The 27,124-nt window shown below is 55.6% G+C and overlaps 1 protein-coding gene across 1 annotated transcript in view; it reads left to right on the forward strand.

The window, feature by feature from the left end:
- Positions 1 to 27,124, forward strand: part of SPATA5 (spermatogenesis associated 5) — a 128,246-nt gene that overhangs the window by 87,919 nt on the left and 13,203 nt on the right. Inside the window, exon 15 of the mRNA XM_028521236.2 lies at positions 16,114 to 16,278. Coding sequence (XP_028377037.1) covers positions 16,114 to 16,278 — 165 coding nt within the window. The remainder of the gene's footprint in view (positions 1 to 16,113; positions 16,279 to 27,124) is intronic.

Raw genomic sequence — 27,124 nt, forward strand, 5'->3', positions numbered from 1 at the left:
GATTGGCTGAATTACTGAGCAGCACAATTGGAAAAGGACATGGGAGTTTCTTTCTTTTTGTTTAAAGAACCAGGAGGCACTTGGGGCTGATGAGGCTGCGCTGAGGCAGATTTATCAGCCTGGAGCGTAGAACTAAATTGTTTTTCTCCGGAGTCCTGACCAGGATAATATCGTCTCACAGAACAATGACAGTGACTTAGTTTAGGATTTTTCTTCTGTTTTCAAAGTTCACTTTTCTTAACATTTTCTCCTATTATTAGAATTATTTGACTTAGGGAACTCACTGTGCTTCAGTTTTCTGGTCCTTAACACGGGGTTGTTCACCTGCCGGTCTAACAGGGCCATCTGAGGACCAATGAGATCGCGTCTGTGGAGGGATTAGAAGGACCGTGTGTGACAGTGTCTGATAATTATCCGAGGGACGCGAGCTCTTGTTTTCCGTTGGACCACTGCACTGCTTCACCCTCCTGAACAGTTGCCCTTTAACGTGCTCAGACCAACCTGGCGCATCGCTAAGCCTATTGTTGTAGCTGCTTCCAGCATTGTCACTGTTTTGTTTTGCTTTTTCAGGACTAATTTTTTAACAGAACAAAAAAGTAAATTGTGTTACTTCAGTGCTAAGCGGAGAAATAACAATAGGCGAGGTAAGGTCCCCAGGCATGAGGGAGGAGAAAGAGGGTAGACTGGTGGGAGGTGGGCGGGAGAGCAGGTGCCGCAGCAGCAGGCAGGGTAACACAGCACGGGCAAGGGAGGTGAGAGAGGACAGGTACGACAGCACAGTTCCAGAAAGTTCTTCCTTCTGAAATCCATGCCTTTGTTCACACACACACACACACACACACACACACAGTAAAACCCTAGACTAGTGGGGGCTCGTGCCTCCCACCGTGTCGCAGCATCTGTTACCCTGCACCGTGCTCGGTTCCTTGCCCCTCTTCCCCTTCGGGCTGCAAGCCCTGGGAAGCAGGAAACGTGTATCTTGCTCATTACTGGGATCACAGAAGACACTCAGTAAATATTTAAATTTCAAAAATAGGCCCTTGCATTACTAACTTGTATTTCCCGTGGGTTTTTTCCACCAGTGTTTTCCATAAATATGTCTTGGATGTGAAATACATGTGTGTGTGCATGTGCGTGTGTGTACACACATGTATATAATGCCTTGGCTGTGTGGAGCGTATTTGCCATTACTGCATGTAACATTTTCGTTTCTAAGTGTATATGTGTTTTTAATTTGGAAGTCTCCGTACGTATTTAAATTACACAGATGCTGTGTAACGCAACAGTGCGCCCCAGCTCCTCAGGAGAGCGCGGCCTGGTCCGCCACACTGCGCAGCACGCGCTCCCGACTCCTCCGCCCTCCTCCTCCTCCCGCAGAGGCTGCCGGTGGTCTCCCGCTCGCGCAGCCGCGTGCCGCCGTGCACTCTCTCTCGGTGCTCCTTGGAGCGCTTGGGGTAGGAAGTGGGGTAATTAGTGTATAAACATTGTGTGGCAGAACTGCTCTAATTAGTGCCGTTTGGCCTGGGCTCAGCGATAAACAAAGTGAGATGCACGTCAGCATTCGTCCTGGCGGTTTATAAAACGCTGCTACGGCCTGTGGGTTGTAGCACGTGGGAGGTACATTACACAGGGCAGCAGTGGGGACCAAGAGAATGGCCTCCGCTCGGTCAATTAGCTGCCTCACTTTGAAGGCTCTCATCAGCCTTAATTATTCAGAAATCCTAAACCTAGCCGTCAAAGTGTATCCCTGGCAACCGTCCACGTCTCTGGCGGGACGTTGCCTCCTTAGTCGGTGCTGCACCGGTTGCTCTGTGTCCTGGAACGCGCCAGCAGAAGAGGAGCGCTGATTCAGACCGTGCGGGTAAAACAGGCTGAAAACCAGGTTCAGAGGCAAACCTCTCCACCCACCTACGGGTGGGCCATCAGCACATTTTCTTGGTTCAGATTTTCTTTGTCTCTTAAGTCCCTTCCCTCTGGCAAGCACTACTTCCTGTTTCCCGAGTGTGATCGCTCAGAGGGCGTCCCCGTGCCTGGAATGCGGTCCTGTCAGCCCCGCTACTCATGCCGCTGCCCACGGCAGGACCGACCGTTGCTCCTAGAGGCTAAGAGCGGAGCTTCTGCAGGACAGACCGCTTTTTGTGGGTGCTCTGAGCTGCAAACTGGGCGTGAGCTCTAGGTACCAGTTCTTAAGAATCCTGTGAACTCAAGAGCGTTGATTGGCAAAAACCTTTTGTGATTGATTACCCTCTATGAAACCGCTGGGCTGAAAACGGAAAGTAAATGTGTAAAAAAAAGTAGAAAATGTAATAGAACATTAATTGTCCAAGAAACGGAAATGATAATCCAGTCTTTCCCTAAATTCCAACAAACCCCTGAATAAACAGGTGCGCCTCCCCGAGTGGATCTCCAGGAGGTATGGCTGCTCTCGCCTGCCTGCAGGTCCCGTCCTAAACCACTGCGTCCCCGTGCACAGCACAGAAACGAGGGCTGGGGGCGGCAGCGCTGCCTGGCTGGTTTCGCACGTGCTGTGCAACTGCGATTCCAAAAGGATAGTGTACGAAAAGAAACCTGCAGGCCCATGCCACTCCCAGTGACAGCTGCAGGGACTTTGAATGAAATACTAGCTTACTAAATCCAGCAGGAGGTCTTTAAAAAATACAGACCCATGGATCCAGAGAACAGACTGGCAGCTGAGTGAGAAGGATGAATGGATAAGCAAAGAAAAAAAAGACAAATGGAAACAGACCACAGAGGAAAGGGGGCGGGGCAGATAAAGGCCGAAAGGGGGCAAGTGGTGAGGGGGGACTTGACTTGGACTGGTGAGCACACGGTACCACGTACAAATGATGTGCTTTTGGATTGTGCACCTGAAACCTATATAGTTTTATTAACCAATGCCACCCCAATACACTCAGTGAAAATAAATTAAAATAAATTAAAAACATAGTATTTCTCTCTGGAAGTTAAGGATCATTTAACACCTTAAAAAGTCAATGAAATCTATATTAATGTTGGAAACATACATAATAAACACATAGAATGATACAATTATCTAAAAGAATGCTTACACGAAACTTAACTCCAATTTATGACCAAAAGTGTAGAGTAAACTACAGCTAGAAGGAAACCACAAACCGGATAAAGGTTATATACCAAACCCGCGGCAGACATCAAACTGAAACTGTAAACAAGCTTTAGACAAAGCAAGACAAACATACCTGTTAATACTGATGCTCTTACTGCAGGTCTGGCAAATCCAAAAGAAAAAAAAATGAAGTAAAATAAAGATGCACAGAGAGGGAAGAGGGGGGAAGAGAAAAATACAACAGGCCAAGAGGTCCTTATTGAGAGATTATATGATGTCCACACATGCAAACTGTTAGGATAGCAAAAGCGAGTTGTGTGCTTCGAAATATCAGTAGTTTTGCTTTCCCACATTGGCAGTAACTGCTGACCCAGACGTTACAAAACCAGAATGCATGTAGGCACCAGCCCCCAGATACGCAACTTTATGGAGCAGGCTGTGAAACGTTATTTACTGGAGGATGCCGACGGAGACCTGAGTCACCGAAGAGCTGGGCCGTGTTCGTTGGTCGGGGGTGGCGCAGGACAGCAACATGAAGATGTCAGTTCTCGCCACGTACAGGTCCAGCTAAAGTTATTATATTTTTTGAGAAACGCAAAAAAGATCCACCAGTAGCTAAGTCTGTTTTGAAATATACTCAGAAGAACGGTGGATTTCTGGACCAGATTTTAACCTGTGTCGTCAATGTAAGCAGTACGGAGCCGGCACCGGTGAAGCCGAGGCGCGCGCTGGCGGCAGACTCACCGCGGGGAGGGAGGCGCGTCGCTGGGTAGGTTCTCGGAAGGCTGGGTCTCTGGGTGAAAACAGCAGGGCCTGGCCCTGCCTCACGCCGTGTGCTATACCCGCACCAACGAGAACAGAGTCCCAGGATGCCGGGTGAAGCTGGGAGGGTAACAGAAGGTGACGTCAGAGAGCACCGTCGCAGCCTCGGCGTGGAGAAGAGCTTCAGCCCTACCCCAAAGCGCAAGCTACTCGCAATAGACGGATGGCCTGACTGCGGCAAAACTGAGGGTCCCTGCTGAGCGAGCTCCAGGATGAACAGAATCACCCGACGGTGACGGTGACGGAGGGGAGGAGATGCCTTCAGCCCCAGAGCTGCCAAGAGAGAGAGAGCCCTGTGGGCTGTGTGAAAACGCTGCAAGTTCAGGAATAAGACGGGAAAATAGTTTATGCAAAAGCAAAGGTTATTACTAGGCAGGTCGTGGAAGGAGAGTCCTAAATAAAGGGCCAGTTGTGCCAGGAGAGATGTTCAACGTTGTAAGTAGAGAAATGCTGATCAAAATAACAATAACACACCATTTCACACCGTCTATTTAGGAAGAAACTTCAGGAAAATCAGTTGATGCATCAAAATGTGGGTGAAGACGGGTTTGGGGACACTCAGGCGCTGCCGGCGGGAGCCCAGGCTGCCGTGGCTGGCTCGGAGGGCAGTCGCACAGCCGTGGCAAAGCGTGGGCGGGACTTGCCCCCCGGGAGCCCCGTCTCTGTGTGCACGTGCCCGTGTGACAGCCCGGTCTGGCGCAGGCTGTGTGTTCCAGGATGTTTGCCGCAGAATTGGTGCAGGTCGTGTCGAGCTGGGGACAGCTTGCGTGTCTGTCACCAGGGGAGTGGTTGCATAAATGTGGTAGGTGCATCCCTGGACACTTGTAGCCGCCAGAAGCAGTAAATGAAGGCACTGGCAGCGCCCTCCGGCCAGAGACACCCCCACACGCGGCAGTGGGACACAGCGGGGCCATTACCCGTTGCTGGCAGGGGGAGAGCTGGGGGCACCTCGGCGAGCAACGCCTGGGGGCTCAGGTCTGAGCTTGCGAGCTCTCAGGTGGCCCGCGAGCGCGCTCACGGTGGGGCTGGGGCTCTGCCCCGGCGCCGATGCTGGCAGGGAGCCGAGGTCACTCCGTGATACCCGGAAGGAGGGGCGGCTGGGGGTGTGGCTGCTGTGCGGCTTGGACAGTGTCCCCATCCTGTCAGTGTTCAAGCGTGGTGATCACGCGGTGGTCCTTCTCCGTCAGGACCCTCCGTCGTCTCACAGCGGCCTTGTCTGATGGGGTGTCGGTCAACGCGCTGTGTGCAGCGGGACGCGAGGGCACGTCCGGCGGTGGGAAGGCCTCGCAGGTTGTCGCCAGCAGCCCTGCCTGCTGCGCTCTTCCCCAGCCCCGCGGCCGCACGAAGAGAACTGAAAACCGGACCCAGGCTGTGGGAGAAGAGGCAGGGGCTGTGGCACGGGACTATGAGTGTAGTAAACCAAACACAGAAGTAAACAGCGGTGCGCACTACTGGTCACGGGTGAGCACAGACCGGGCCCCAGGGCAGATGCGGAGTTTTCATCGTCAGGGAGCGTGGAGGGACGCGGACGGTGGCGCAGACCGGGGCCAAAGGCACACTGCGGGGGCGCCTCGGGGGACCCCTGTGCTAGAGGCTCAAGGGCAGGACGGCTGGGTCCTCAGCTGAGGTCCAGAGCCGGCGTGCCCATCAGCCGGTGGCAGGGAAGGAGTGGGCGCTGGAGCCCCCGCCTGTGCGGGTGGGGGAGGAGGGCCAGCGGGGGAGGGGCGCCGCCCCCTGCCTGCAGCGTCCCCCGAGTCGCGCTCATTTCCCCCAGCAGGAGTGAGCCACCGCGATGACGGCGTGCCGCTGCCTGTTGAAACACAGCATGCCCACCAGTGTAAAGTGAGAGCGTTCGTGTGTCATGTGGGAACTTGATTTAACTTTGAACATACCCAAAAGCTTTGGAAATGTTTTAAAAATGCACCTCACATTGGCTTCAGAGAAAGTTTATTACATCTTAGGTAAAGGTTTCTTCGTTAACCTTCAAGTGAGTGTCTGTAATCCCGCAGTAGCGCCATCACTCACTCTTCACCTGTGCAAGGGAGCTCGTGTTCTTAAGGAGCAGGAGACTCCCGCCCCGCTCCTGGTCTCCTGCTGGTGCTTCCTGAAAGGCAGATGTCCCCGTGTCTGGAGAGAACTCACTCCCAGCTCTGTAGTAGGTGCTCACAGGTAGTGTTAAGGTCAGCATGATCTTCAGCTCTTAGGAAGGAGAGAAACTTGATTTTGACTCCGGCACTTCCACGCACGGCTCGGGTGTCTGTGCCCTGGGGTCCTCCTGCTGCTGCGTGGCCTCCCCGTCCCCCGTTCTCCCCACAGGGGTCCCCGTGGCCTCCCAGGCGCGCTGTCGGGTCAGCCAGGGCACCCGAGGGGCCACCCCGCCTCCCTGTCCTGTCCTACCGTCAGTTCTCGTCTTCCTCGGCTGTGTTCTGGTGCTGTTTTCGAAACACTCTTTCTCTTAATTTCTGTCATTTAGTTGTCAGCTGGGGGAGAATGTACGCGTATAACAGGGTAGCCCTCACGTCACCAGTCCTGTTTAATCGTCTCTGTAATCGCTTGGACATTCGTTAGTGTTACAGGAGGAAACGCAGAACTTTCTCTGGAAGCATTCAAAGCCCTGACGGGAGTTTGTGAGGATGCTTACTCTCTATTGCCCTACCTCCGTAATCCACGGCGGGCCCCCAGGCCTCCTCCACGTCTGCCAGTAAGTGCAGCGACCTTTTAGGGAACAGACACGCCTGTGTCCGCACTCCGGAACAAACCCCAGCGGGCGAACCGCTCCAGGACCCCCCGCAGACGCAGCGTGTGTCACCTCTGTGCTGAGCGAGGTCTCCGCTTTCTTGACAGAAGCCCCAGTGTCCCTGTAGAGCTTACGCATGCACGTGCCTGGGTCTCGCTTCCCAAACTTTCTGTGTGTTTCATCTCCAAAAACATCTAGCCGATTCCACGTTTGTTTTGTGCAGACAGGCTTAAGAAGGAACCGTGTTCTCAAGACGGGGCCGTGTATAAACGGTCCAGATGCACGCTCTCCTGAGAACAGGCGCTGCCTACAGCTTTGGACCCACCACAAGGTTGCCGCGTGCCGTTGGCAGCGAGCACAGGAGGAGGTTGGCGGGAGGGAGTGCCTCTCCAGCAGCTCATCCAAGTCCAAGCAGTGTCGCTGACCCCACCGGGACCGAGGCGGCCTCTCCTGCACAGGCCCGCAGCCTGGGAGTGGACGGGTCGCTTGCTTCCTCACCTAAATACTAACGTGGTTTTTCTCCGGCTCCTCACACCGTTCACTGACACACGCTGGAAGCAGGACTTTATTGGTGTCTCCGTATCAGGAGGGGAACTCAACCCAATTTTCCGTCCATGTGCCCACACATCATAAATGTCACCCTCTGGCAACGGCCGTGAGAATTAGTGCTTGCAGCACTGGGCAGCCTGTTAAAGTCGTTAGCTTGGAGTAGTGTTCTTTCCAGGGGAAATTTATCAGAAAGGATAGAAGGTGTTTGGAGCATGTGATACCGAAGGAAAGGGAAAGCGTGTAAAGAATTTGCTAGGATGGCCATTGATTCGGCTATTTTACAGGGGCATTTGGAACGACAGTGATTTTTAAAAATCTCTTCAGCCCCTGGTAGGAGACAGATTTCCTGTTGATAGAGGTTCCTGGGTGGGGCAGGCCTCTGGCTTTGAAAGTGACAGTGGCTGGCATCACAGTGGGAAGTCATCTGCTTGACATCTAAGACCAAATGAGTCTTGTGGGCGTGGCCCGGAATTTGACTTGGGTTTTGAGGGGCGGATTACCTAGGCAAGGTAAATGCGTGCTTTTTGCATTCGTAGGAGAATCGTCTATTCTGGTCCTTAGCTTTTACACGTTGTAGACAGGTACTAAATCCCAGGATTCTGTGGCCAGAGAAGTCACTGAGAATACAAGTGCTTTCAACCTGAAATCCATTTACTTTAAAACTTGTCAGCGTTTTGAAGGAGAAAAGAATACTGTGTCTAAATTCTCCCTTTATAAAGAAGTTTAACTACATTTTAGGATTGTGCCGTTACCTGATACACCAGGGCTGGGGGGTAGGGGGGCAGGGGGCGGTGGTGTTTTTTGTTCTCAGGTCTTGGTGTCTCCACAGGGTCAGCACACCTTTTCTGTAGGGGCCCAGAGTCTGAATTTGAGGCTCCACCAGCCTCTTCCCCCTTTTCCTCCTTCTCTCCCTCTGTTTTTCACAACTTTCCTAAAAGTAGTAGTAGCCGGTCTGAATTTGAGTGGCCTACAACACAGACTGGGCCCACCCGTGCTGTTGCGTGAGCCCTGGGTTCCAGGCCCAGCTCTGCCCACATGCACTTGGGGCTTGGCCCGCCTGGTGTCATTGGCCTTGGCCTCCGCGGCCTTTCTGTGGCGATAGCCTGAGAGTCTCCGACAGCCTGAGGGTCTGTGAAGCAGCGGTGCGGTTGCTTCTGCTTTGTCATCGTAGGTGCCGGTGTAGTGACTGCAGGACAGTGATTTGCTTGTGCTCCAGGCAGATCCTGTGCATGCCACGGTGAGTGCCCCCAGGGCCTGCCACCGGCCGCTGCGCTGTGCCGGAAGGCCTGAATGGGAGCCCTCGGTTTGCCGCCCGTTAGGCTCCGGGGTCCCAAGCAGGCCCCCAGCCACTCTGTGTCGATTTCCTCTTCGTCAGATTGAGGAAATGACACCACCTCTGCCTGCCTCTTAAAATTGTTTATTTTCTAATTGAAATGTAGACACTGCAAATCCTTTGTAAACTATAAAACAAAATCATTATGAATCATTCTTTTAAACTACATGCTTTTATAACTGTGAATTTTCCCTTATAAATTTTATTGTAGGAAAAGAGTCATTTTTATTTAAAACCGCTAGCTTAAATAACAACCAACAAGGCCAATAATGCTTCTTAGTGTAACATCTGGAAAACTGGTAGCTACTCAGTGGCCCCGTTAATTAGGGGAGCTCTTTCCAGCTGGAGCCTAGACCTAGATTTCGGCGACACTGTTCTCTCCTAGAGGTATCAGCGTCTCTCCAGAACGCAGGCAGTCCGGTTCTTAGCAGAGCGCCCTGCGCGTGGCAGCCTCTCGCACGTTTGCCGCCTTCTCTGGGACCTGAGTTCAACGTGCCGGGGTGCTGGGGCGCCTGTTCACCTTGTGGGACGTCAGAGCGTGTTTTCGTGCACATGGAGGTCTTACACTTGGGATGCTTTCATTTTCTCAGATAAAAACGTGTTCCTCTTTCATTGTTATCGAGCTATAAAACATCCTTTTGTGCCACAACAAGCCCTTGCTTTTAAAAACTTACATAGAAGGGAAGTGTCGTGTCAGCCTCGCGGCGAATTATCAGGACTCGCCTTCAGGCGGTGGCAAAGGGACTTCTGGCGGAGGAAGTCCGAACGTCAGTGTTCGGGGAACGTGTCGTCCTGTCACACAGGGTACTGGGTGTTCTGGGAAGGTCGATAAAATCACAAGAGTATATCATTCAGAATGCTAATAAGTATTCAGAGTCACAAATTCACAGGAGTGTAATACCGAAATCCCCAGAGGTGTTAACAATTAATGACATCACAGGCTAGGACTTCCACGGTGAGGGTTATTTTGGAGAAGGATAATCCATGCACTTCTGTTTTAGTTTAAAACTGATAACAGTCTCATTGGTACTGATAATATATTGATTCATCTTAGATGAATATTGTGACTACAGAATAGTTAAGGTAAAGGGTGATTTCAACACAAGCAATAGAAAAGTTGAGTGAAAATTATGCAGGATGAGAGGTTTATGTTTACTTGGGCCAGATCGTGGCTTTTCCGATAACGAGGCAGGCTGACCCTGCCGTTTCCTGCCTGGAAGGCAGCTCGTGGGGTTCATGGAGGGGCAGCTGGTGGGCACGCCAAAGCCCGGCGCCTCCTTCTCTCCAAAGACAGCACGTCCTTCTGCCTTGTGAGCTTCCGTTCTCTCAGACCTGGCAACCTTGTAAAAGATGCATCGTTTTACATTGGAACTCCAGTTGGCGTGTCTGAGGGAATAGAACAACTGTTCGAACATGTATGTTGCTGGGGGTGTGGGGTTGTTCCTAAGAGTCACCTTAAAAGGTAAGGAGAACGCCGAGTGCCATTCCTTGGCCTTTCAAAGGATGGGCCGCAGGTAGGGGTGACGGGCCGGGGCTGTGCACCTGCGCGGCTCTGGTGACGGCCCTTTGGCATGTGCTGCAGCTGCTGCGCTGTGGACACGAAGACCCGTGGGTCTGGACCCTCCCCTGCGCATGGCTGTTGGAGGAGGGAGAGGGGACGGGCAGTGTTGGATGAGGGGAGAGGCTGGGGAGGAGCCCCCGGAGAGAGGTTGCTCTCAGGGTCCTGGTGAGGGGGGAAAGGCCTTGCCATTCACCCGCTGGCTGTGAGCTGCTCAGATTGTTTGGCCTTGCTTAATCGTCCTGTTTCCCCCTGCCATCTGCCCAGGACTTTTCCTAGCCTCTTACTGCCCTGTCACATAATGAGTGTCAGTCAGTATTGTTTTGAAATTGTTTACAATCACATGAGTCACTTTTTGTTCAGAGAGAGCAGTACAGTTACTTCTATTTTAAAAATAAACTGAACGTGCATCACTTGGCTGTGTGTTAACAGTATGGCTTGTGACCTTCCTCGTACGTAAGAGGTGGTTTACCGTAAACTTCCAGCACAGCTGTGTCCTCACTCCCGCCCCCCCACCTTCCTGCCCACTCAGAGTCCTGCGCCCCTCCCCACCCTCGCACAGTAGCAGAAGGGCGAGCCTGCACAGGGCGACGTGCTCAGGGGGCGAGGGGCTGCAGACAGCTGAGCTGTGGGTGGAGCCCTCGGGGGGGGGGGGGGGCAGCAGGGAGGCGGGGGTGTGCCCACCGTGGCATCAGGGATCGGGTGGCCACACTGAGACTGTCAGGGTGTACTCCTTCTTTAGGACTCAGCCGTGTTTCGGACATTCTCCTGGTGAACTTCTGGAAAGGGAGACCATCCCTCTCCGTTGAATATTCGGACTCAACAGCTTATTTTTAGGCACACAGAGAGGGGGAGTGCTCTCAGCTGAAAAACATGGAAAGGAGGAACTGCAGCTTGGAGCCGGAGTGAGTGGCCCGCTGGGGGGAGGATGCTGTGAGTGACGGTGCGTCATGCTGTCCCGCCCACACCAGAGCCTGCACCGGGACACACGCACGCTTTTCCTGGCTATTTTTAGAAGCGGTTGTTTTTTTTGAAGAGCACTGCATAATCAGCTCTGCGGGGTTTAAAGTGAGTCAGACGGGGCATCCTGGGTCGCAGCGTGTGACCCTTCAGCACTCACGTTCCCCTCCCCGTGCACCCCGGCCCGTGCGTCCTGGGCAGCGAACGCAGCAGCCCTGCTCACCCAGCGGGCAGTGGGGCCTCAGCTCAGGTCCCAGGGGCCCCGCCCCACGGCCCTGCCCGGCAGAAGCAAGCACGAAGCCCCGTGTGCCAGGAGGACATGGGTGCACGGACTCGAGGAAGTCTGACTCGGGGTTTTCCTGTGAAGATGCGGGCAGGGCAGGAAGCGGAGAGCAGGGCCAGGACGGAGCAGCGTCCGGGGAACTCCGGTCCCAGGTTTCCTCCGGCCTCTGGTTTCCTCAGGCTTCCTGAGTCACCATTACCTGCACCGGCACCTGGTGTGCCAGACCAGTGAGAAACACGAGACATTCACATCATTCCTTTTTATGTTTCCCGTGGGTGATACCCATGCCCATAGCTGACGTGTGAGAGTGAGCACGGAGAAACAAACACGTCACCTGTTTCCGAAGGTGAGGTGTACTTGCGCTTGTATGTGGTGTGTGCGTGAAAACACACATGCACGTAACACACGCATCTCTAACAGCCGCACCTAACTGGAAGACCTCGAGAGCTGCCCTCGCGGTCTCGCGAGGGGACTGTCCCCGGGGACACGGCGGAGTGCCGTTGCCGTGGGGCCGGGGGGCCGTACTGAGCAAACACGGCCCCCAGATTTGAGGGGCACTCGCTTCTTACGGCCTTTTTGCTTGCTCTGCTCACAGACTGTTTGTTGTCGCTTTCCATGCGAAGGTGGAGGAGGAGCAGGGTTTATAGGAGAGGATGATCTTCCGTAAGTTTTCCCGGGTAGCTCTTCCAGCCCAGGGCCGTGGGTGGGGGCGTGACGGGCAGTGTGGATCGGTCCCTGAGCAGAGGGGACTCGAGCCGGTGACTGCTGGGCTCCAGGGTGAGGCCAGGGGAACTGCAGTGTCGCCTCTGGCTTCGAGGGGGTCGTTCTGACCACTCACCGAGACCCTGCTGCGCAGGCAGGGTGCTGAGGTGGGGGGTGATGACAGGCCGGACAGCGGGTGTGCCGAGCAGTGCCAGCCTCCGCTTGTTGGCACGTGCCGTGTGCTGGGGCTTGTGCCGACAGGTCTGATGTACACCATCACACCTGACCCTTAGGGCGGTCCTCGGAGGCAGCGGCATCACCCCGTCCTAGAGTAAGCAGTGAAGACGGCGCTCAGAGAAGCCTCAGGAGCTGGGAGTAAACGTCTCCCGCTCCCAAGTGGAAAACTAAGGATCTGAAACTAGGTGTGACTAGGAGAAAAGCCACTTTTCTCCTCTGTAAGCCACACAAAACAGAACATTTGTACAATGACCTTGACTTACTAGGTGAGTGGACTGGAGGCTGTGTGTGGTGGTCCGGACGTCTGAGCGCTGCGGCAGCTGGCCAGCAGGGTTCCCCGAGCACCTGGGGGTCCTGGCCGGGCATCGGGGCGGGCGAGCGAGTGATGCGGACACAGCCTCCTGCTCTCGCAGAGCTCAGCCTAGCGAGGAGGGGCAGTGTTGTCGTCCAGCTGCCTCTTGCAGTTGTCAAGGATCAAGTGAAGTAACACATACGTGACAAGATCCAGCACGATGGTATGGAGCGCTTCTACTAAATAACGTTAAGTGTTTAAGACTAATTAGAGGCGTTCAGTGCTGGGTGTAGACACCGAGGCTGGGAAAGCATGCGGGACCGGCGGTGCCTCCCGGGGTCCGGCAGGGCAGGGACGGCTCCCCAGCTGGAGTCGCTGGGCGCCCAGGTGACCGTGCAGAATGGATGGACCGCGTTAGCAGAAAGAGAGAGAGTGGAATACTGGAGAGTGTTCTACCCTGGGGGGCGCAGTGTTTGGAGAGCCAGGTGGGAGAGGAGAGCACACAGTGTGCTCTTTATTCTGAGGACAGTGGGGAACGGCGGAAGGCATCACGGGGTGGGTGGACAGTGGCCGCAGTCACCATTGGCATCAAACAATCATTTCACCATTCTGCGTTCTGCAGGAACAGTCTCGGGGCGGGGGTGACAAGTAGGGATGCGAGGGTAACCGTGAGGGGGTGGGTTGAGCAGTGGGAGTGGGACCGAGTGGGCGGGGTGTGGTATCTGGCTCCACAGAATCTGGCAGCTGTGAGAGTGGAACATGGGAGGGCAGACGCGCGGTTCCCGGGCTTCTGGGTCGGCGGAAAGCCACTCACTGAGCATGGGGGGTCCTGGGGTGTCACAGAGTTGGAGAAGAAAACCGTGGATGATGCTGGCCGTGCTGGTTCGGGTGTGCGCACGTGGTGTCCACATGGAGACGCCCAGTAGGGAGTTAGGGACTCGGGTCTGGAGCCTGTGGAGAGGTGTGGGCCCGCTGTGCGGTGTCGGGGAGGCCTGTGCTGGCGGGTGCCGGTGCCGGCCAGAGGGGTGGACGGGCGAGGGAAGACGGAGAAGAAGAAGTTAGACTTGAGCTCCGAAGGGCTCCAACCTTCAGAGTCAGGCAGGGTTGTGGGGGGAACAGCAAGCCGGGCGGCTGAGGAAGAGCATCCGGAGAAACAAGAGGCATCATGCAGAGGTTCAGAATGTTTTAAGAGCAAAACCAGCTTCTTAATCCTGCTGAAAGTTGAGGCAAGATACAGGCAGGAAAAAGTTTCACGCTCGTGCTCGCATGTGTGTGTGTTGTTAACTGAACAGTCCAGAGGTCAGTGATCTTGGGAACGAGTCATTCTGACAGAGGGACAGAGACAGACTGGAGTCCGCTGAGGGAGTGACGCCGCTGAGGGGAGTGACCAGACCTGGAGACGGGTGGAGTGCATACGGCTCTGGCTGTGCGAGGGGAAAGAGGCCGGGCAGGGGCTGGGGCGGGACGAGGTGGGGAGCGAGGCTGGCAGCAGGCGGAGGAAGCCGGGCTTGTGTGAATGGTGCTGGCAGAGCCCCAGAGCCCGGAGAATGGAGGGCACATCCCGGCGTGGGGGGCAGTGGGGTTCCTCGGGGACGCTCCTGGGCCGGGAGGGTGTTTGGTCCGACGCAGAGTCAGGGAAAAGGCGGAAGAACACGGTCGGGACCAGTGTCCGTTCCTCCTGTCGCCCTGAAGCCGGGAAAACCAGGCCAGCGCCCCGCTGTTCCTCCAGGAAATCTCCCTCGTTACAACAACAGAACAAGACAAAAAAGGCAAATGAAGACACTTAACTGACCTCAAGGAGCAGTATTGAGTAATGCAAAACAGAATTCTTCCATTTTTCTAAAAAATCATTAAGGCAGAATTGCGTGTTGGAGAACTTTTGTGTGAAGAGTACCGTTAATTGTAGTGCCCGGAGCCGCGTTGCTCCACGGCCCACGCGAGGGATTCGGTCAGATGCTCCGTTAGAGGAGGTGGCGGACTTGCACTTGAGGCTGGCGGGCTCTTCCTTAGAGACGCGTGACGTGCGGCTGGAGGGCCGGCCTTCCCTCTGCGCTCACACACACGGAGGGACCCCCGCCCGGCCCGCCGGCAGGGCGCCCTGGAGGGGCGGGATCCCGCCGCCTCCGTCACGGCTGCCCTGGGCACACTCGTTTGCTTCCCTTCCCCCCCTTCCCTCCTGTTCTCTCAAACCTTCAGCAAAAAAAAAAGTAGAGAGCAAAAAACAAACCATCTCTCCATATCGATATTTAAGGTGGAATGAGGATGGCTATAAAAGCGTCAGTCAACCCAGCACCAACTTGCCAAGCTAAGTATTTGGGTTGGAAGTCGTGTCTCCCCGGCTGCTTGAAGCAGCAGGGTCTCTGGGAACGGTGGGCGGCGCCTGTCGCTGGAGAGGACGGCCTCTCCGCGTTTCTTCCTACGTACTTGAGCAGTAAAGCGAGGTGTGCAGTTCATGCATGCGTGGGGGCCACACACACACACATACATGCGAAGTGGGCTTGCAGTGTGAATGCACACACACGTCAGTGGGTGTGAATACACGTTAAAGTGCCTTCGGAGCTTTTGAGCGCCCCCCAGCCAGCCCGGCACGGCCACCCAGCGAGGGCGCAGAGCCCTGGGAGCTGTCGGAGCTTTGCAGCACGTAGGGTGTGCTCAGCAGACGCGTGCAGGGCTGAACTGCTCTGTGAACCCGGGACAGGGAGCCCGGAGACCCCCTTGGCCCCAGGGGTGACCGGAGTGCACCCCCCCCCCGCCCCCCGGAAGTGGGTGTCACCACGGGAAGTGGGCAGAGAAGCCCTTCCAGCAGCCGCAGGGTGAGGCTGTGGCGCCGGGTGAGGCCCGGACTCTCACTGGCGGGCGTCATTTTCCTCCGCCGAATGCGGGTGCAGACCCGTCTGAGGGGAGCCCCGCCTCACCTGTGTCTTCCCTCGCACCTGGCAGCCCTGATGTTCAGTGGTTTTAGCGTGTTCACAGACGTGTGTGACCACCACCACCGTCGGTTTTACCTGCGTCTGCTCACACTGTCTCCCAGTACCAGGCACATGTCGGGTGTGTGGCGCCTATTCCGTATTCCTCAGCAGAGGCGTTTATCGGCTCTCAGATAACGTAAGCGCCAGCCTTCAGTAAAACACGAGGAAGCTTTATGTGACTGCCTTCAGTCCTGGAGTCCTTTGCAAGAGCTGTGCTTCTTGAGGGCGCTCTGCAGCAGCTTACCCTGTGTTTTAAGAGTTGCTGCAGGAAGTCGTTACCAAAAAAAAATCTCTCTTGATGCGATGAGTGCCAGTCGCGTTTGCATCCCCTGAGAGACAGGGGTCGCCTTTCACGGACCTGACGGGAGCCTCCCAGAAATCCTGCTTTTCTGTTTTCAAAAGCACCCTGAACGTTGTGTATTGATCTGAACCTTTAAAGTGGATCGCAGGGTCTCCCGTAAGTGTCTCATGTACTGTGTTCCCACAGGGGTCGCTCGTGAGATCCGGACACCCTTTTCCCTGGGCGCCGGGCCGGCAGGGTGTCGACTCTGGGCCCGCTGACCCGCGTCGCCCATCTCCTTTCCAGGCGCTGATGCGGCCTGGGAGAATCGACAGGATCATCTACGTGCCCTTGCCCGACGCAGCCACGCGGAGGGAGATCTTCAACCTGCAGTTTCACTCCATGCCCATCGGCCAGGACGTGGACCTGAATGAGCTCATCCTGCAGACGGACACGTACTCGGGGGCAGAGGTGAGAGGGCTCTGAAACGACCGGGGTGGGCCGGGGGGGAGGTGGAGGCTGGGGTGCTGGCTGCCCCAGGTCACAGTGTGCGGGACTGGGAGGGAGGCGGAGGCTGGGGTGCTGGCTGCCCCAGGTCACGGTGTGTGGGACTGGGAGGGAGGCGGAGGCTGGGGTGCTGGCTGCCCTGGGCTTAGGTCACGGTGTGCGGGACAGTCCGAGGACGGGAAAGGCGCTGTGCGGCGGGTGGTCACTGTGTGCAGCTGCATCTTGCCCGGCCCCCGTCCCATCGCGGCTCTTGGTGCCCGGCTCCTGCCGTCGTGCACAGAACACCGGCTCCAGAGAGGTGGCGAGATCTGGGGGGAGAACGCCGGGCTGGAGCAGGGGTCCTCTTTGCAGCGTCTTGACCCAGCAGCTTCCGACCACTCGCCCTTCCCTGGACTTCGGCCCCTTGACCCAGCAGGTGGGAACGTCAGACAGCTGCCTGGATTGCTTTCTCCCTGAGTCCGTGACGGTGAAGTGAGGGTGTAGTGAGAGCACTGGGAGTTCGGGAGATGTGCCACAGAGAGCGTGTTGTTATCCTTTATCTTTCTGGAACATGAGCTCAGTCTGATTGTGGACTAACCAAAAAAATTCTCTCACAAAACCTGCAAGGGGACAGCCTGCCCTCCATTGAGAATAGACTCGGTAATAGCAGCAGGAACTCTGAAAATCGGGAAGTTTTAAATAGGGCAGGTAAACATTTTCTTCTGTCCTTACCAGCTGTTTACTTGGGCTATTTTTATTTACAAAATACAATTCCATTAGAATAATTGTGCATCTTCCTACAAGTGTTTAAGAAAAGGACAAAGTCAACCCAAAAATATCTCTGAATACCACTGGTCTGGATTTGTACTGGGAAATGGATATTTTTTAAGCAAAACATCATGGAGTCTTTCCACCCTGAGTTACCTAGCAGACCGGACTGTGTGTTCTGTGCTGCTGGCTGCTGGCCTCACCTGTCCCCGTACACCCAGAGAGGAGCGCAGCGCCCACGGCGAGTGGCGCCCGGAGAGCTCCAGGGTCGGTTGACCCCGCGACCGAACTTGTCTGTCGCACCGTCGTGGCTAGTGGCAGCTGCCAGGTAGAGTCCAAGCACGCTCATTGTGCTGCCTCAGAACAATGTGGACAGAACAGATACACACAATACGACCCACTTAGCGTCTCCCGTTGCGGGGGGCGGAGGGAGAGCCACGCAGAGAGTGGCTTGAGAACCAGGTGACGTGCGCTTCAGGTCCCGCCACACGGCCGTTCTGGTGCGCGTCTCCTCGGGGGCCGTCCTTACGCTGACGTGGACGCGGACGCACCCTGCCACCGGCTGCTGCTGCCGCGTCTCGGGGTTCGCTCTCGGGTGTGAGACCGAGGCCCGGCGTCGTGGGCGTGATCTGCCAGGCTCCAGGACACGGTGGGGAGGAGACGCCGTGAATCTCCCACTCGACCTGAGTGGGAGGAAGAGCAGTTAGCAAGGTGGGAGCGTGCCCTCCTGCTCAGAGGAAGTTTGCGGCGGCGACAGGGAGGAGCAAGGCAGAAGCCGAAGCCTCCAGGGAGGTTCTGTCTGCCGAGAGGAGAGCGCGCGCAGGTGGTGCCAGGGGCGGTCGCGCCAGGGTGCTCGTGCTCCAGGTGCGTGCCTTGTTTAGTCCAAAATACGAGCACGCTCGTTTCTGGTTAATGTGTATATCCGATCTGCTAAAAATGGTCACGGGAAAAGGAGCGGAACATTCTGTCCATGCTCAGACCACGTTGTCTGTGCCCCATGATGCTTGGGCAGGGGAGGGGATGCCACCGTGGCTCTAGTTACAGTCAGCACCTTGTCACAGCTTCACAGAAACTTCACTCCGGAGCTGTGTCTTACTAGTGCTGGGGCTCCAGCTTGGCCAGGACAGGTGTGTGTCATGTTTTGAATGATCTTCTTTGTGGGGGGTGCCCGGTGGTTGCAGAACTATTCTCATTTTTTTAAAGTCTTAAACTTAATAAATAGGAAATGTAAGACAGATAAAATGCAGCTTCAGGTAAAATATAAGATCTCACCTTTCCACCCAAATGAAATGCTGCTGTGGCGCTGAGAGCTAAAGTCCGTTTTGCCTTTTGTTTTCACGGTGCAACAAAGTCGGAGCCAGGACCGGGCACCTGACGCCTGCGGACTCGTGGCTCTGCCGCCCGTGTAACTGGTTGGCCCCCCCCTTCCCCGGGCCAGGGCCGCATCCCTCAGCAGGGAGCCTGCCACACGGCACCCACTTACCAGACGCCTGCTGGACTGGAGGGAGGAGGAAAGATGTTCAGGACCGCCTTGGGGGGGAGCAGGCGTGTGTTCTCGTGCGTCGGGAGAGGACCCCCACCTCCGCGGCCGAGCGCCCCGCGGGGCTTAGCCTCCTTCCCGGAGTGGGAGTGGGGGGCGCCTCTCTGGCACCTTTTGTGCGGAAATGAAGTCCCAGGTCGATTAACTGTCCTCGCGGGAGAGTGGGTGAATCAAAGCTACATACAGGCAGTTTTATGTACCTGCGCCCCGTGAGCGGTAGGAGCAGGACCTTGGCCAGGTAAGCCAGGGATGGGGAGTTGCTGGCAGTCTGTTTGTTATGGACATAAAATGTTTATTCTGACTGTATGAGTGTTTTTCAGTTTTAGTTCTAATTTCAGTGTGGAGGGTGATAGGGCTGGGAAGGTACTTACACGGGGTTTCTGTCCCCCTTGTGCCTTGTCTGCCCGGTCGGCCCTGTTCTGGGAGAGCCTCCCCAGCACGCCGTCGGAAGCAGCTCCTCACACCCTTCCCAGTCACTGCTCCGGGGCCTCTCCCCAGACGCAGGGGGGAGCCGGTCTGGAGAACTGGAGAACTGGGGTGGTTCTGCAGTCCTCAGGGGAGTGTTTGCAGCGGCCCGGGAGGGATGCGGCCGCGGGGGAGCCCCCGGGGGGGGGGGGGGCTGGCAGGGGCGTCTTCCAGCCAGGCCTGTGCCGGCCGCCCCGCCGTGGCCAGGACCCCACTGTCTCTGGCATCTTGGCTGCCGCTCCCAGTTAGTGGAAAAACATGTTGCCGTTTAAAAGCAGATGGGAACTCAGCTCAGGAGGAAATAATAAGTCTTTTTCAGTTGTAGCTATTGTTTGCTTTTGCTTTGATTTTTGTTTAAGTTATTTGTAGCAGATTCCACTCCATTTTTTCATTTGTCTTTTATCACATGATCCCGGTTACTTTAGGAAAACTTTTATCTTACCCACCGACAGGAAACCGACAATCACAAAGGAGTGCACCTGAAAGCCCTTGCCGGATTCCTCACCTGCACGCCCTGTGCAGGGGAGGGGGGGCAGGGAGGGGCAGGGCTCCCTCGCCGGTAGGGTTTGCTGGCGTGGGGGCGGGGGAGCCGCAGGCTCGTCTGCACTGCAGGGGACCCTCCCTGAGTGCTCGTGGCATCACGTGAGACCGAGAACCTGTCCGCGCCGGGCACCGACCACACGTGGCGCAGGCGGCCACGGCAGTGCCTCCACGTGGCGTGATTTCAGGGGTCCCCTTCCGAGAGGGGCAGTGAGGTGGGGAAGAAAGCATTTTAATGTGGCAGTTAACTTCTGACAGAATCGTAGGTCCTTACAGGGTAGTTTCAGGCACGTTACTGACTTCTTTGAGACCTCGTTTTCCTCATTTGTAAACTGTCTGTGTGACTGAGACGTTTCGAGGCTGAAAGAAGGTAAATGTCGAAGCGCTGAGAACCAGCGCCCGGCACGGGAGTGCCTTGTGGTCACCTCTGTCCTCGCGTCGCCCGGGCCCGTCTCCGCGCAGTGTCCTGCGGGCTGCCCAGTGCAGGGCGTGTGGGTGACGCCGTTTGCACCGTCCTGGTAGCCAGATACTCCTCCTGAAGGTTAAGTGATGATGGGGTTGGCCTCTTACCCTTTTCTTCGGAATTAAAAAAAAATCCACTTGCGAATCTACCCCAGAAAGTCTCTTTACAAGCAGTTGGTTACTTGAATGCGTGTCACACTAAGTTCTACAAAGCTTTCCCCTCGTGTAAAGTCCGTCTGCGAGGATTCATCCCCACTCTGCTAACACGATGTGTCTCCCCGGAACTCCGTTTTGTGGTCTGTGCCTCCCTGGAGCGCAGGGCCGTCGTGCCGGACGGACGGTGACGGTCACTGCGCAGCCTGCCCCTGGCGCAGGAGGGGCGCGGCTCCCTGGGCGGGAGGGAGCCCTCAAGGCAGAGAAAAGGGAGCCTTGGCTTCCTGTCTTGCTGATGAACATTTCTCCCACCTGGGGAAGGCAGTGACAGCCACTCCGGCTGCCTGTGCGCTCCGGCACGAGTCTCGAGACGATGTGAATCTGGGTCCGTGTGTGAGGATCTGGCTGGTTTGGGTCCTTCCGTGACCCGTCAGACACCCGCTGGGAGTGAAGACCCTGGAGCAGTCCGGACACCTCGTGGCCTGCAGGTGGCGCTGTTGGGGGGCGGGCGGCTGGGCGGTGTTCTGTTTCCGGGTGAGCGGGAGCACTAGCATCCGTGCAAACGCTGCTGCGGCCAGCTGCCCCGCCGTTCTGATTCGAGACCTTGTGGCCTCACTCGTGTAGCTCTTAGCTGATTTTTTTGGTGGTTATTTTACTATGAGCAGCCACCTCATCTCCACCCAGAAACTGAGGTCTCCTGGGGAGGAACGGGGGTCCGTGCTGCAGGCGCCCCGCACAGCGACCGCTCCCCCACACTCCATCAGTGGGGCGCAAACGTGGGGCGAGTGGGGGACTCGTGAGCTGGTTCCAGGTCATTCCACCAACAGAAGTGTCTGTCGTATCCCGGCCGGCTGCTGCGGTGGGCTGAAGCATCATTCCCTACACCAAAAAAATGCCTGTGGCTCTGATTCCCCGTCAGGGCACACACCTGGGCTGTGAGCTCAGTCCCCAGTGGGGCACGCACGGGAGGCAGCCGACTGGTGTCTGTCTGTCCGTCTCCCCCCACCCCCCCGAATCAACAAGCACACTGTCAGGTGGGGATTTTTTACAATGTCAGTCCTAACATTCCCTTCAGGGGCATCTTCTAGTTTTAAACATTGTTTTGTGCAGTTTGTCTCTCTGAGCACCGCAGCGCCGTGGAAGGGGTCTGGAGCCCCACAAAACCGCTTTATCGCCCGGGGCCCCCGCAGCCCGTCCCTGGCAGCCTGGGGCGGAAGCCGGGCCCTCACCCCATGTGACCTCCCCAGGGCGGCCGCGTCGCTGAGTCTCGGGGCAGGCAAGTCTGCCTGCTCATTGGCACCCTGGCACCCGGACTCAGCGGGCGCGGTGCAGCCTCGCCGTTTCCACGGGCATTTGTCTCACATCTGCTCTTAGCGACCTGTTGTCACCCGCCCCCGACACAGTGCGAGCTGCCGGGAGGTAGGAACTATTGCCCCTCCTTCACGTGCTGGATTCCCCAGGCGTTGTGAATAACAGTGCAGGTTACAGGGACGGGTATGTAAATACCTTAGGTTCTGTGTCATGTGGCCGCGCAGCAGCGGCTCAGGAGGCACCCGGCACTGTGGGGGGTAGAGAAGGGGGCAGCTCGCACTAGCTGAGTTCCCCTGGGTAGACAGGGCTCCCCAGGGGGAGCGGGGCCCCTGGCAGATGGAAAAGCAGAGATGCACGAGAGAGCGCAGTGTGCTCTAGGCTCTGTTGAAGGTTGGAGTGTTAATGGAAAAAGGGTCCACGCATGGAAGTAACTGGTGATAAAGCAGGAAAAGTGGGTCAGACAAATACAAAGGACTGGGTGTTACCTGACCTGGATTCCGTCCTTTGAGCAATGGGGAAGCATTGAACATTTTAGTAAGAAATGTTGTCGTCAGATTTCCGTCCAAAGCCGCCACTAGCCGGCCTCCCGGGCATCTTCATGTGAAGGACGGAGAGGTGCTCTTCGAACCCCCTAGTGACGGCTCTCTGCCCGAACAGAGGCCCGTCCAGCAGGCGTGAGCAGCCGTGGAGGTCCCTGCTGCAGGAGGCCCTCACGCGCCCCTCAGCTGGGCGCCCCCCTGTCGGCGTGCGGCCTGCCCCTCCACAGGGCTGTCTCACTGGGGCCCTACCCACTTTCAAACATCCCTCCGTGCCCAGCACAGTCCTTCATAGGAGGTTGGCATACATTCTTTGAATAAACAAATTCAGATTTTAATCTTAAGTAGATAAAGAAGTTTCTTTGCCTTTAGGATTTGTTTCCTGAGCCCTCGGACAGAAGTGTTTTGTGAATGGCACAAATTGGGAGCATTGCAGGCGTTTTTGTGCAACACGGCACCTCCCACCGGCCGCGGGGGCGGCACATGCCATGCGTGGCCAGGCTGCGGGCGGTCGGCCGGCTCGTGTTCTCTGCACCGAGTTGGCACCGGAGACTTAGCATGTGGGCGCCTGCGGGCACGCCTTCCCTCCACCTCTGTCCGGGGCTGGAACTCGGCTGCCCTGTTGTGAGTGAGCGACGTACGGTCAAGTCCTGCAGAGCAGCAGTCAGGGGGCCCTGAAGCAGGTCCTGAGACTGCACCTTTCAGCCCGCCCTGGCCCGCTGCTCCCTCTTCCCCCCGCGGGCGCCCAGCCTGCTGCCTGAGGGAACCAGCTCGGGAGAGCCCGGACCAGCCCGCAGGCCCCCCCTGCCACCGCTCACGGCAGCGCTCGTTAGGCCAGCCCGTTACCGCCAGGCCCGCTCTCAGGTGTGGGGAGGAGGGGGCAGCGTCTCTGGTCGTTACTGGGGCTGCGCAGCCGTGTGGTTGTGCCTGTCCTGGCCTTGACGAGTTGTCCCTGGGGTGGGCCTCTGGACATGTAGTGTGGTCATGTTTTCCCTGTGATGCTCCTAAGGAACCTGGGGTCTTGGGATCTTGGCCAGTGTCCGTAATGCTTGTCACTGTGTCCCAGAGATCTGAATCATGGCGTCAGAGGACTGGGGACCTGGAAGGGCTCTGACAGTGCATGGAATTCAGGTTTTGGGGTTTTGTTTTGTTTTGTTTTGAAGATTTTATTTGTAGAGAGCGGGGAGGGAAGGGAGAGAGGAAGAGAAACATCAGTGTGTGGTTGCTCTCGCGCTCCCCCTACTGGGAACCTGGCCCGCAACCCAGGCATGCGCCCTGACTGGGAATCCAACCAGCAACCCTTTGGTTCACAGGCCAGCACTCAGTCCACTGAGCCACACCAGCCAGGGCAGAATTCAGATTTTAATCAAAGTTCTCCTTAGCAGGCTTTAACAATTGTCAACTCAACGAAAAAGAAAATTTTACCTTCTCAGAGATTCCCAAGCCCAGGGATTTTTTTTAAAATCTGAGACCTTTGAGTTTTTTTGCTTTTCAACAGAACAACTAGTCAAGTTCAATATTTCTGATTCCAGAGGCATTAGCATAAAAGTGTTACAAAGTGGAAATCTCCAATAGCTCAGTTTTCCCCTAAACTCTTTGTTAGGAAGGTAAGTGAAAGTTTCAAATTACAATGTTTAAGTTACAGCTTTTAAAACTTCTAGTTTATAGAGATGTAAACAGCCTCTCTCTTTCCAAACGTCAGCTCCTACTTAAATTGGCAGTACAAGAACCTTCCTTCGGCTCACCCGAGGGCGGTCTCGGCTGGGCTGTTTACGGCGGAGCGAGTCATGCTCCGGAACATCCTGTGCCGCCCTGTGTACCTGGGGCGCCGGCCCCCGGCCAGGTGCTCACACCCGTCGGGCCACAAGCAGCATTAGTCAGAGAGGAAGTGGATGTTGGATGAGAGGCCCGCTGGCTGGCAGCAGACCTCACCCCACACTCCCTGGCCAAATGCCGCAGCCTTGATCGGGGAGCAGTCTACGGGGCAGCGCGTTAGTCGAGACCCACCTGGTCATCTGGTGCCCGAGCCCGGTGCCCAGGCCGGGCCTGCGTCTGCAGAGGACCGCCCGGGCCGGGTGCCGCTGATCTGGGCGTGTTCATGGTCCGCCTGCGTTCTCCTCTCCAGACCCGCGGGCTGTCCGTCGGCTCACAGCTGGCGCTCCAGGGTGTTTGCACAAACATGTAGTCTTGGCTGCTGCATCTGCAAAGGAGCGACAGAAGTTTGGGGTTCTACCAACTTTGGAGGAGCTTATGATTGTAAAAATGATATGCAATGTACACCGTTAATCTTAATCTTATACAGATTCTGGCGGAGTTGTTTTGTCTGGGTATGTACCCGAAGAGACAGATGGCTAATTTCTTATGGTAGTAGCGTCTGTGTACAAAAAGCGTGCCACCGACACGCGTGAAGACCGTATGCTTTGAGAGCATTGTGTGCGAGGTGCGACTGCACCAGCTAGGCAGACGGGCTGTGGGAGGGGGCAGGGCCCAGCCCTGGTGCCGAGCAGGCTAGCCGGCGGCCGTGCCCCCCGGGGTACGGAAGGGCGCGGGCAGCCCTCCCCCGGGGCTGGCGTCCAGGTCTGGGGACGTAACTCGCAGCCAGGGCCCAGTGAACTGTTCCTGTGATATTTTACAGCCAACAAATCCAGTGTGATTGACCTCTAATATTACAGAATTCCCGATCATTCCCTATTTTGTTGCCTTCAGTTTTGTGGCTGCTGATAATGAGCGTTTGGTGTGTGTGGCACGTGTTCCGTTCGGTGGTGCGTCCTGTGAACCCGGACCGTGTTTCTGGGGTGCGCGCAGCACTCTTTCAGCCGGTTCGTATTCATAAACATCCGTGGGACCTGTTTTTATTTTTCCTTGTTAAAGAAGGTTTATACTGTTCTTTACTTTCAAGGGTATAGAGTTGTCTTTTTTTTTTTTTTTACAAATTGTCCACATAATATCCCTCTACCAGCATATTTGTTCACATGATCTCTAGTTCCTAGTGTACAACTTACTTCTTTTTTCCTTAACCTAAGTTTTGTTAATTAGAAAGAAAGAAGTAGTGAACCTGGCAGCTTCTTGAACGTTGAGGGCCGTGTTTCTCCCAGCACGATCGCTGGGAGGTGAGCGTTCCTAACGACCCAGCGAGCGCCTCCGTGCAGGGGGGGTCGCAGCCGAGGCTCAGGGGTCGGGCGCTGAGGACACGGCGCCGCGGGTGTCCTCGTCATGAGTGTCTGATGGTGACGCCCCTGAGGGCAGTGACTCCCCGCGCCGGGAGAAGGTCACCGGACTCTGTAAGATGCTGGGTCAGAATTGGGGTGTGGGCGTCCCTAAATGTAACCCCCACCGGGTTTTGAACGTTGAAAACAGGTTCCCACCTTGCCTCAGGCTGCAGGGAAAAGTGGAAAAGGAAGGTTTGCATGGCTCCCTGTTTGTGTCTAACCCCCAAACAGTGTTTCTTGTGTAACAACGGCCAGCTCTCTTTTTCCCGCTGAAATCTGGGGAAAGAGTTTGGTTTTTATGTTTGTAGGAGAGTTTTCCTGTTCACTTAGGAGCAAGAAACTGGTGTAACGCACATGCCACTTTTATCATTGTGGAAGTTCCAAATCATAAATTATTTTCTCTTTTCCTTCCAAACATTTTTCTTAATTGCTCAAACTGGTTTTGGCATTTGGACAAGGCATTCTTTCAGCAGTAGCAAAAGTAGCTCCTTGGCATATTTTTATTCACTTCAAAAGGAGTGGATTTATATTTAAAAGCAAGACTTGAGTTTAGTTTGCCCGGCATTAATTTCTTGCAAGAATCCTTGAAAGCGTAAAAGGTCAACACTCTCAGGTACCAAGAACAGTGGTCCTCAGCGCTTTCCCCACTGTGCTATAAGCCTGAGTGTCGGAACTGGAGATCAGGGGAGAGCTGAGTCCAGAAGCTGTTCTTTCGAAACGAACTTTCTCGTTGCAGAGCCGAGTCGGCCCTGCTGCGTGAGAGCTGTGTGCGCACACACACCAGCTGGTCACGGGAGCTGGCCCCGCGTGTCCTCTACAGCTTCTGGGGGTGTCGTAGAGACGGTGGGTGCAGCGACAGTCACCTCGGACGTGCTGCCGCGTCTCGTCTCGTCTGCTGCGACGCTGGTCTCTGCGGGGGGGGGGGGGGGGGGGGGCAGTCGCCAGGAACGTGTGCAGTGTCCTGAGAAGCGGCCCGTGTCCTCCGGCACGGTGGTGCCACGCTGCCCTCCTGTGGGCGGGGCGCCCCAGTGGCCTGCGGCGTGGGCTGCTTCGCCATCGCGTGTCTTCTCCGGTGCGCTGTCCATTCAGACGTTTTACCCCCTTTTTATGGGGCTCTTTTCTTCCTGCTGGGTTTCGGAGGTTCTCTGTGTGTTTTCGGTGCCACTCCTTTGTCAGGCTTGTGTCTCCCAGAGATTTCCTCCCGGCCCGAGGCTCAGCTTTCACTCTCTCAGTGAACTGCATCCTTCCTGGAGAAGGGATTGTTAACTGTAATGAATTACTCATTTTTTCTTTCAAAATATACTTGATAAGGCAGTAAATGTATTCTCTCTGTAAAAAGAAATCTATTTGCATCAATTGATGTTTTATAAATGTTTATAGATATAACTTAGCATATTTGCTTAATAGCTTATTTTTGTCCTTTTAAAATTGAGATGATTTATAACTGTTTTAAAAATCCTTAGGCAAGTGTATGTTTGTTGATGAGAGAGAGAGAGAGAGAGAGGAAGGGAAAGAGAGAGATACTGCTGTGAGAGAGAATATAACGTGTGGGGGGCAGCCAGTCAGGGGGAGTTGTGGGGGGGTGGGGTGCCCCAACGGGAAATGGAACCTGCAAGCTGGGCATGTGCCCTGCCCGGGGATCAAACCCACAGCCTTTTGGTATATGTGATGGCGCTCCAACCAACTGAGCCAGCTGGCTAGCCTGATTTACAACTTTTAATGGCAGGGAAGAATTATTCTCTCAGAGAGCTGTTAGCCTTGAAGAGAAACATCCTTTTTCTTTTGAACATTCTGCTGGTGTACTTGGATCAAGCTGCTTCTGCCTGTGTGACTGCACGGTCATGTTT

The sequence above is a fragment of the Phyllostomus discolor genome, chromosome 8 (assembly GCF_004126475.2).
Source record: "Phyllostomus discolor isolate MPI-MPIP mPhyDis1 chromosome 8, mPhyDis1.pri.v3, whole genome shotgun sequence".
Taxonomy (NCBI): Eukaryota; Metazoa; Chordata; class Mammalia; order Chiroptera; family Phyllostomidae; genus Phyllostomus; species Phyllostomus discolor.